We start from the raw sequence: 10,862 nt of genomic DNA, 5'->3' as shown, positions 1-10,862 counted from the left end.
TCTCGCGGGAGCCGCCTTCCTCCCGCGCTCCCTCGCTCCAAGATGGCGGCGCTGTCCGGCTCCCCCTCGGCCGCGCCGGCCGCGGGCCCCGGCCCGCCCGGCTACCGGCCCTTCGAGCCCGAGGCGCTGGGCCTGGCCCCCGGGCTGGCGGCTCACGGGCTTCGGGGAGCTGCGCGGCTGAGGCTGCAAAGTCCCGCAGGAGACGCTGCTCAGGCTCCTGGCGGGACTGGGGGGGCCGCGCGCGGGGCTGGCGGCGGCGGGGCCCGAGCCCGGGGGGCCCGAGCCAGGGGGGCCCTCGCTGGGTGAGCGCGGGGGCAGCGAGGGGGGAACAAAGGGGCTGTGGCTAGTGGGGGGCACTGTGGGCCTGTCGCATTGGGGAGGGGGCTGTGGGCGAGAGGGATGGGTTGGGGGGTAGCAGGGGGCTGGGGGAGCAAAGGGGCTGTGGCTAGTGGGGGGCACTGTGGGCCTGTCGCATTGGGGAGGGGGCTGTGGGGCGAGAGGGATGGGTTGGGGGGGCAGCAGGGGGGGCTGGGGGAGCAAAGGGGCTGTGGCTAGTGGGGGGCACTGTGGGCCTGTCGCATTGGGGAGGGGGCTGTGGGCGAGAGGGATGGGTTGGGGGGGCAGCAGGGGGGCTGGGGGAGCAAAGGGGGCTGTGGCCAGTTGGAGGGGCCGTGAGCAGGAGCGGTGGGGAGTCTGCAGGCATGGGGGAGTGATGGTGTAGGGGGAGCAGGGGGACTATGGGTGAGGGAAAAGGGGCTGTTGAGAGGCAGCAATAGGGAGGGGGTTGGGCCTGTGGGGGAAGTCTGGGCTGAGGGTCGTTGAGGCAGGGGGTGGTTGAGTCTAGGAGTTGAGGGATAAGGGTTGTGGGAGGAGGTTGAGGTGGCAGCTTAGAGGGATTCAAGGTGACAGTGGAGAGTTGGGGCAGTGGGTTTGGATGGATGCGGACGGTGGTGGGGTAGGAGAAGTAGGGGGGTTGAATTGGCCATGGGCCTGTGACAGTGGAGAGATAAAGGTTCCAGGTGTTGGGACATCTTTGGGGAATGGGGATTATGGGTAGGGTGGGGGGCTGGAGGGCCGATGCTGATGTGAAAGTTTTCCGTCTCCTGCTCATAGGCATAGGGATGGACTCCTGCGTCATTCCCCTCAGGCATGGGGGTCTCTCCCTTGTACAGACCACAGACTTCTTCTACCCACTGGTTGAGGATCCCTACATGATGGTACGAGCAGGGGTGGTTTCCAGAGTGGGCAGGGGAAGGGAGCAAGTAATGCCAGAGACCATGCTTGTGATGGCTGGTGGAAGGCGACTGTCATGGGCATGCCATCTTCATGGGGGGTGTACTAGTGAGCTCCGAGCCCATGGAGGGGTGGGTGGGTAGGGGATATTCTCTGACTCAGAGCATGGGAAATGGGCCCCCTGTAGGGGAAACGCTCTGTGGTGCAGAGCACACAGGGCAGGAGATAGGCCCAAAGAGGGGAGCGCCTTGAGTCTCAGAGCCCAGGAGAATTGGGTATGGGCTCTCAGACTCACAGCCCACAGGATGTGGGATGGGGCCCCCGTTGGGGGTGGAGAAGTGGCACACGTGTTCCTGCGCTCAGAGCCTGAGGCATGGAAGGTAGGCCCTATGGGTGACCCTCGCACCCCTGTGTTCCAGGGCCGCATCGCCTGTGCCAATGTGCTGAGTGATCTCTATGCCATGGGCATCACCGAGTGCGACAACATGCTGATGCTGCTGAGTGTCAGCCAGAAAATGACGGATGAGGTGAGGGGATGGGATGTCGGGGAGAAGGGTCTAGCTATGTGCTGTGGTCACTGACCTTCACAGCTAGTATGGGTGAGCTCAGCATGTCCCTGCACTGCTGGTGGGGTATATTGGATGTTCCGTGACAGGAGAGGTGGAAATACTACAGGTTTATAGAGTGTGAAGCAGCTGCTGCCCCAGAGCTGGCAGCCTGATAGCTCCTCTGCTCTGTAAAGTGCAACTGAGATTTCCAGGCACTTAGTTACAATCCAGGGAAATGGTGGGGGAGGTCCGTGTCCCCCTACCAGAACCCTGACTTTCCATCTGAGGCCCCTGAAATACCCTAGTGCTGGGGAAGGCAGGGACTGAGCCCTCTCATTGGTCTGATCCAGACTCAGGCTCAGACATGGTTGGGCCCGGACTCTCCCTCCATCTCCCTTTCCCGATTACCCAGGTAGGAAGCTTCCTGGTGGACTACAGGGCATTTCCTGGCATCTTAGTGGCATAACTGGGCAGCACCTCCTGTCTCCGTCAGTTCAAGGCTGACACTTGTGTCCGTGTGCTTTTGCCTGAGACCTTTAAGTGGGGTTCAGACTCCCCACTGACTTTGTGCTAGTCCCTGCGCTGGTCCTGCTTTCGCTCTTCAGCTCTCCAACCTGTGGGTCTTTACTTCTCTGTGGAGAAGAGGGCTGAGGAGAGAGAACAAGGATGCATGGGACAGATGGAGACTTAGGAGGTGAGACGATACCGGGGTAGTGAAGGGAGTATCATGCAGGCAATGAAAGGGGAGAGCAGGACAAGTAAGTGGGCATGCTGAGAATTTTTTTTTAAAGGAAATTAACTGCCCCCAACAGTTTGTTAATGCAGAGCTAAGGTTGCCCAGTGGTGTCTCATGTCCTTCCAGAACATGGAGATTGGCTAAACTGAAATCCCAGAAGTGGAAAGTGGAAAGAAGGCCTCACAACACAGCCTTAACTCTACTGTGCCCCAGCATGCCAAGAACACACATACTGGCGCTCTAGAAATCACAGAGCACATGAGTTCAGCAGGCTAAAGTCCAACCCCACCTCTTTGCTAGGACAAAGCTCAGGTTTAGGTCAGGTGTACTGAACAAGCATCGCCTGCCTTGCCTTACACTGAGACGCAGAGACAGTTCCACCCAAACAATCCCAGATTTGCTCTTTGCTGCCGCTCCTTCACTCCTGCAGTGAGGATTCCATCTGAGACATTGATCTCACCTACCCCTCACTAAGCCCTGGAGGCCACAGTAGTGTATGCCCCCGGGCTGATCATCCCTGTGGGATGGGAGGAAGAGGACACCCTCATGCACCTCTCCTGACAGCCTGCAGAATTCAGCACTGAACTGAGGCATTCCTCAAAGTTCATGTGCAGCTGTTCTCATAGCATGGTGACAGCTCTGCCCACTTGCTCCAGCTGATTAGCCCACCACTCAGTACAGCTATGTCTCACACAGGATCACAGGTGGAGTGCAGGGAAGTGCTTAAATTCAAATTTGGAACACAGCATGAACAGTGGCAGATTTTTAGTGTCTGCCTATTATGGCTCCCTCTCTTACTTGAACTGTTCCCTGTGGCTATTGCCAGCTTGCGCGGGGCGGGGGGGAGACACTTAAGATTGTGTTGGAGTACCATGTACCTTTGTATTTTCAGGTTTTCAGAAGCTGTAACCAGCAGTGCTGGGCAGCTTGGACTCGGCATTAAAGTGCTGGGGGAGTTAATTAAAGGAAAGAGTCCGTGTGATGTGGCCCATGCTATAGTGTGTCTCTCTCATCCCCCAGTACTTGGCACAGCTCAGTGGGGAGGCTCTTGTTATACTGAGCAGTAAAGCAAATAACTTTAATTTCCCCTCTGGTCATGTCAGTGACCACCTGTCAACAGTCAGTGCCCCAGGGGCTTGGTACTCTGTGTCCCTAGACCAGTGGGTCTCAAACTGCTTTACTGGTGACCCCTATCACATCACAAGCCTCTGAGTGTGACCCCCGTAATAAATTAAACACACTTTTTAAAATATTTAACACCATTATAAATGCTGGAGGCAAGCAGGGTTTGGGGTGGAGGTTGACAGCTCACGACACCCCATGTAATGACCTCGCAACCCCCTGAGGAGTCCTGACCCCCAGTTCGAGAACGCCTGCCATTTGTCAAGCCCCAGTCAGCAACTTGGTTCACGTCAAAGGCGTTACCTTCATTCTAATAGGACACTGAACTATGTCAGCATCTCCACAAAGCACTATTCAAGTGTGCTGTCGGGGAAACACAATAGAGTCCGTGCTGCAGAGAATGATTATTGTTCCTTCATTCTGAGGATGCTTCCTCACCTCTCCAGCCTTGCTCTGGGCGAATGCCCTGCTGTCCTGGCATGTTTTCCAGCATTTCAAGTCCTTCTGCTCTTCCTGAGTGGAGCTGATTAAATTCTGATATGTGACCTTTGGCTGTAGGCGTGAGGTCACCTGCATTATCAGTCTGTCTGGCCCTGTTGCATGTTATTGGGTTGTTGTCCTTTTCCATTCCTCCTACTAATCCACTTTCTGTGAATTCTGAAGTGTTGGCAGAGCCCAGATCCTGGTCCTCGGCTGCTGTCTCCCTGCTGGTGCCTCTCAGCCCTGGCTTCCATAAGGCACACCCTGCCCTCTTTGCATACAGGTTCCCTGAGCTGCCAGTAGCCAGCCCACCAGCTGTTTCTTGACCTGTGTTCTCGCCCCCTAGGAGCGTGAAAAGATTATGCCACTGATAATCAAAGGCTTCCGGGATGCCGCAGAGGATGGCGGTACATCAGTGACAGGCGGGCAGACTGTGTTGAATCCCTGGATCATCGTCGGGGGCGTTGCTACTGTGGTGTGCCAGCCCAACGAATTCATCATGTGAGTGAGGAGCACTGAGGCCCTAGGGACTGCACAGCTAGTACCAGGGTTAAAGGGCAAGGGGCAGCCCGAGGTTCCAGAAGCCCCAGGTGGGCAGGATGGTCTGAGACATCCACAGCTCCTGGAGTGGCAGGAGCAGTGGGAGGGGTCCCGGACTTTCATGGTCTGGGCTGCACGCTAGCCACTACGCAGTCCCCTGGAACCAGACCCCGAGGGACCATGGTTTTTACAAGGATGAGCGCGGCAGCTCTCCAACTCAGTCTGGGTTTTCAGGTTCCAACTACCTTCTCTCTTACAGTGAGTCCACTTTAGTTCAGTCTCCTGGGGAGATTTCTGTGCCTTCGGGGAAGCAATGCAGTCAGTGAGTAGTGATGCAGGGAGGCTGTTTCAAAACAGATAGTATTCGTTAGTCACTCGGAATACGGCCTTTGAGAGTTCTTAGGTCAGCATGGAAAAGCCACGCTCCTCAGTTCATATTAGTAGAAGCAGTGGCTGGCAGGCATAGCCAGGAATGACTCACCAGGGTGCGCACAGTTCACGGGTGTATCCGTTTCAGGCCAGACAGTGCAGTTCCTGGAGATGTGCTGGTGCTGACCAAGCCGCTGGGCACGCAGGTGGCTGTCAACGCTCATCAGTGGCTGGATAATGTACGTATTTGCCTGCTGTTATTGTTGCCCTGTTATGCTTGCACACCCTGCAGTCAGGGGAGGTGAGGAAGTCGGGGTTGAGGAGCTGCTATGGGAAAGCCCCCATAGATCCTGGGGCCCAGGCGGTAGAACATCCACAAGATGGGCAACAGGCCTTGTTTTGGGACCCTTCATACTGTTTGGAGGAGGCTGGGGTGGGGGCAGGCCTGGGTGCTTCTTACCCTCTCCTGTTTCTTTTCCAGCCCGACAGGTGGAATAAGATTAAGCTGGTGGTGTCCAAAGAGGATGTGGAGCTGGCCTACCAGGAAGCCATGTTCAGTATGGCCATGCTGAACAGGACAGGTAGGCATCTGGACATGTAGTTGGCGAGGAGCATGGGCTGCTCTGTTCTGCAGCTCCCAGCCTGACTGGGCTTGTGGCAACAGGATCTGCTTCCTGTCTCACTGTCAGGAGCCAGTAGTCAGGGAGCAGCCACAGCCTCTTGGCTTGTGAGCTCAGAGGTTAAACTAAGCAGCACGACATAAGATCTGTGCTTGGCAGGGAGCCTCAGGGGAGCACCCCTCCTCTCCCAACATTAATCTCTCAAAAGAGAAAGAGATGAAGCCCTGGCCGTGAGAGGTGCATAAAGTCCCTTTTGGAATCCACCCCTTTGTCATGGAGTTAGCTCCTCCCCCAACCAGCCCGTAAATGCCTCTCCTCCCCCTGCCACAGCTGCCAGTTTGATGCACACTTTCAACGCTCACGCTGCCACCGACATCACGGGCTTTGGGATCTTGGGCCACGCACAAAACCTGGCCAAGCAGCAGCGCAGCGAGGTCTCTTTTGTCATCCACAACCTGCCCATCATTGCCAAGATGGCTGCCATCAGCAAGGCCTGCGGGAATCGTTTCGGGCTGCTGCAGGGGACGTCCCCAGAGACATCAGGTAGGGTGGGGAGCCAGGGTCACCTGAATTGGAGGTTGCATCCTAATTCACCTACCCACAGGCGGGTGGGAATGGCTGTCTCATCATCAGGTCTGGCCAGTTCCTTGGGGATTTCAGGGGAGGCAGCTGGGACGGTTTGTGCCTCAGAAGCTTGCTGTTTCTCGGATGAAGCTGGGATTGGCACCGGGGCCTTGTGTGAGACAGTTGGTGACCAGAATGGTGGGTCCTGGTGCGACAGGAGGGAGGGAGAGACTCACTGGGTTAACCTGGCAGAGCGGAATCTGATACCCTCTTGTTCCAGTATTTATCGACTCCACCCTCCTGGGCTGGCTGCCAGGCCTTAGTCATCCTGCCTTGCAGTCCCTGCCTGGGGCAAGGGGAGACGGTAATTCCCACACGTCACCCCAAGCCACTGCGTATGCACCGGCTTTAGCTAGCGGCTGGGCAGCAGGACTCTGGTGGCATCTGCCCACAAGCTAACTGTGTGGGGCAGAGAAGAGCTTTCACCCCTTTCTGAGCTGCTCAGATTGGCCCCATGGCAGAAGGTTTGGGGGGCCAATAGCAACCTTCCCCCCATGACTGCTGCTGACTGTCTACGTGGCAGTGAGACTTGAGGGCGACTTGACACCCCTCCCCCCACAATGGGCACTAAGAAGCCCTGTCCCTCTTTGCAGGGGGACTGCTAATCTGCTTGCCCCGGGAGCAGGCCGCCCGCTTCTGTGCTGAAATCAAGTCTCCCAAATACGGGGAGGGGCACCAGGCCTGGATCATCGGCATCGTGGAGAAGGGGAACCAGACTGCGCGCATCATTGACAAGCCGCGCATCATTGAAGTGACACCCCGGGGCGCCACAGCCTCCCCCCAGGACAACAACTCAAGCGCCAGCCCTGAAGCGGCCTCGTGAGATGGCAGACCCTCCTTCCTTTGGACACTATAGGCCTCTGCCCGCAGCCACAGGGCAGCAGGGCTGGCTGGGTGTCTTGGCTTTGGGAATGGGAATCACAGAATCATAGGACTGGAAGGGACCTCAAGAGGTCCAGTCCCTTGCACTTATGGTAGGAATGCGCTATACCATCCTTCCCTTGAGATCTGTGCTCCTTTCATGGCGCAGCAGGTGCTGATCTTTCTCCCCAACTCAGAGCAGCACCGTGATCAAACGGCTCCCCTTCCAAGGTCAAGGTGGCTGAGGCGAGGCCCTTCCAGACTGCCTGATCTGAGTGTCACGCGATGCTGCCTCCCCCACAGGCTGATTCAGGGGGTTAACATGGCTAATTGATTCCTGCAGATTAAATGAATTAGTTATTTATTAAGGATAAATGCAGATGATGCAGAGCAGCAGGTAATTTCTATCTAGAATTATTTATTGGAATATTTCAACGAGCTCTCGGGCTCCCCCAGCCTTTGTTCAGACTGAGCAGCTGGTATAAAGGCTGGGAGGGTTGGTATAAGCCATGTGGCTGGACATGTGCCCTTCCTCTCTTTAATGAAGCTCTTCCCCTTAAACCCACCCTGGGGCTAGGAGGAGTCGAGGACCCCCAGAGGGCAGGGCACCAGCTCAGCCAGGTGGATTGCTTCTTGGGTTGTAAATTCCTGGTGATTGATTCAATAAATACCAATTTCTATATGTGCTGTGGTGGTCAATCTGCAGGGAAGGGGCTGGACACACACTGCACCTCAGTTCAAGGAGATACTGTGCAGAGGGCCTGCAACGAAGCCGCTTTAGAATTGGCATGATTAGAGTGGGATGGGATGGTGCAGGAAGGGTGGGGGCCGAATGTCAGCCAATAGATGTATCCAGTATCAAAATTAATGTAGAATCACTGTTGCTAATGTTTGCAGATAATGCAAAGATTGCTGGAGTTGTCAATGAGGAGGATAGGGCAGCTAGGAATGCGAAAGGTGAAGAGGGCTTGGGGCCACCACATGACTTTATGGGATCTCCTTGTTTTGGCCTTTCCAGTGCACTTTGCAAAATGGTTAATGGGAAAGGGCTGGAGGAGAGGAGAGAGGAAACCCCTCAAATTATCACTGAACCCAGGGGAATGGCCTAGCCATGAGGATCAGGGAGGGCAGTGTTGGGGGCAGGGGGTGGGGATAGTTGGCTGGTCTGTTCAGTCCAGATGGTGGTGCCACCTGGTGTCTGTGAGGGAGGTTGGTGCTGCTGGAGCTGGGAGAAGAAATTACCCTAGTGTTCTCCATACTGGCCTCTGGTTCTGCCTGAATGCAGCCTGGGACTGATAGCCAGGACTCCTGGGTTCTATCCACGGCTTTGGGAAGGAAGTGCGGTCTAGTGCAGTGGTTCTCAACCTATGCTTTGTGGACCCCTGGGGGTTTCCGCACCTCCATTCAAAATTTTTTAGGGGTCTGCAAATGAAAAAAGGTTGAGAACCACTGGTTGGGGGGGTGGGGGAGCTGGGAACCAGGACTCCTGGGTTTTCTCCCTTGCTCTGGAAGGGGAGGGGGGGTCTGGTGGGTTAGAGGGGAGGAGGAGTTTGGTTCCCTCATCTGCCACTCAGCTGGTGTGAGATCACAGGCAAGTCCATTCCCTGCTCTGTGCCTGTTTCCCCTTCTCACCTTGTGTCTATTCAAATTGAGCTGTTTGGGTCAAGGACTATGCAGTGTCTGGCAAAATGAGATTCTGAGCTCAGCTTACTCTAGTGCTGCTAATAATGCATACTGTGTAATTGGGCCCAGTCGCAGTTGGGCAGGGTGTGAAGACTCATCTGGCAGCCAAGAAACACCCAGAAATAGGGCATAACAGTCTCTGGAGATGCTCAGGAGTTGTTTCTGAAGCTGCACAGGAAGTTTCCATTAAGGGCATGTAGTCTTGCAGGCCTCACCCATTCACCCTCCGAGCTGAGCCGGTCAGAGCATGGGGAAGGTTACATGCATGGAAGTTAAAGCCAGCGCTGTGGACTCTGCAGACAGTCAATGTGGGTGATTGCTGTGTGGGCTGGTCCCAGCACCCGGATCATTTTGGATGCAGGTAAGTGCTATTCCAGCTGTACTGCTGGCGAATGCACACAATAGGCAAGTGTGTCCTATGGATCTGGAGGGAGAGCTGCCAGCTCTAGAGGCTACAGAGCCTGTGGACTTAGACCAAGACACTGTCCCAGTTTAAAGCAGGGAGCTCATAGCGCAGTGCAAGAGAAACCAGAGTAGAGTCGAGTGAGGGGAGGGTTTGTCAGACCTCATCTGCCCTAGTGGGGCGTGTGGAGAGAGGTCAGCGCCAGGCAATGGGGGGTGTTATATCCTGGTCCCAGAGCCTGCACCACTTTGGATATAGGCTACAGATTTCTCCCCTCACCAGCACCTGAGCAGACCACGCAGTTGCTAACCTGAAGCTGGAGCGCTGCTAGTCATGAGGATCTGTGCTCACTGTGCTTGGGGACAAGGCTCGGAGGAGTTTGGAAAAGCGCAGAGATGCTGCTGTTCTTCTCCAGCGCTGGAGCTTCCTGGGACCCGTGCTGCACTTCAGGGCAGACTGCAGCGTGAGAAGTTGAGCAGATGGGATGTGTTCATATGCATGGGCTGAGGTATAGAAATGTAAATGTTTTGTTGAAGTCGTGCATTGGACTGTGCATAATAGCAACAAAGTGGGGCAGGCTTTATGGGGAACAGCAGCACTGTTATTACCTAATCGGTAGTAAACAGATGTCTATAAATGTTCCAAATGCTGTTGAGGATGTATGCTGTGTGTATTGGTTGTTTACTAAGGGGTTGTCTGTGGCTCTGTCTTTGAACTGACTGGGAACTAGTAACACCAGCAATTTGTGTTTTACACACACTGGCCCTGAGTGTGACTCTGCAGAACCAAAGGCCAGAGTTTGGTCTTAACGTTCCTTGTAGAGTTTTCAGCTGAGCTAAGGTGCAGGGAAAAGAGGAGGCTGTCATAGAATTCTACATAATATTAGCTCAGCTCTGTTCCTGGTGTGCACTCTCTGATGGGGCCCCCTCAGCTTAGTTGGGACCGCTAGGTGCTACCACAATGCTATTAACATAAACTTAATAGTGGGGCTGTTAGACTATAGATATGCAGGCCTGCCTGTAAAGGCCTATACTTTAAGAACTTAGGTGTATTTTTATCACTTAGCTAGTGACAGGGGTATAAAACAAAGAATCAAAATCACAGTCCACTTGTGTATGAGCCTTCTCTCCCTAGGAGAGTCTGAGACCTTGTTCTTAGGCTAAGGCCTTTGGCTAAGCAGCAGGGGCAACCATAAGCTGGGAAGCGAACCCAAACCTGTCACATTGAAATAAGGTGCTATTGGGCAGTTAGGAATACAATCCTGTCCTGATAGTGCCCATCACCACCAGATAAAGATGGTTAAAGAAAACTTAGTTTGATAGCCTCCTGTCTGGCAAGAAATCACTTCTCAATAGTTGTGGTTATGAAACCCTCATTTCTGTATGTTTTATCTTTATGGCCCCCCACTTTTCTATTGTTAATCTGTCTGGTTCTCTAATTGCTTCTGTCTGATGTATAATTAATTTTGCTAGGTGTAAGTTAATTAGGTAATGGGATATAATTGCTTAGAGAATTATGTTACAATATGTTAGGATTGGTTAGATAGATTTCAGTAAAATGATTGGTTAATGTATAGCTGAGATTACTACTATATAAACTGGGGTCAGACAGGAAGTGGAAAGGGAAATTGAAATCCTGTTTGC

General features: G+C 54.3%; 1 protein-coding gene across 1 annotated transcript; it reads left to right on the top strand.

The window, feature by feature from the left end:
• The first annotated feature begins 6 nt into the window (after positions 1-6).
• Positions 7-7,815, top strand: LOC101940129 (selenide, water dikinase 2). Its single transcript, XM_005280132.5, is given in 9 exon segments — positions 7-138; positions 140-302; positions 1,114-1,217; positions 1,653-1,760; positions 4,466-4,620; positions 5,177-5,267; positions 5,510-5,609; positions 5,979-6,191; positions 6,866-7,815. Coding segments are annotated over 9 exon segments (1,260 nt in total). The 5' UTR covers positions 7-42; the 3' UTR covers positions 7,096-7,815.
• The last annotated feature ends 3,047 nt before the right edge of the window (positions 7,816-10,862 follow it).

This window comes from Chrysemys picta, chromosome 17 (genome assembly GCF_011386835.1).
Source record: "Chrysemys picta bellii isolate R12L10 chromosome 17, ASM1138683v2, whole genome shotgun sequence".
Taxonomy (NCBI): Eukaryota; Metazoa; Chordata; order Testudines; family Emydidae; genus Chrysemys; species Chrysemys picta.
This window is presented reverse-complemented; position numbering and strand designations above follow the sequence as displayed.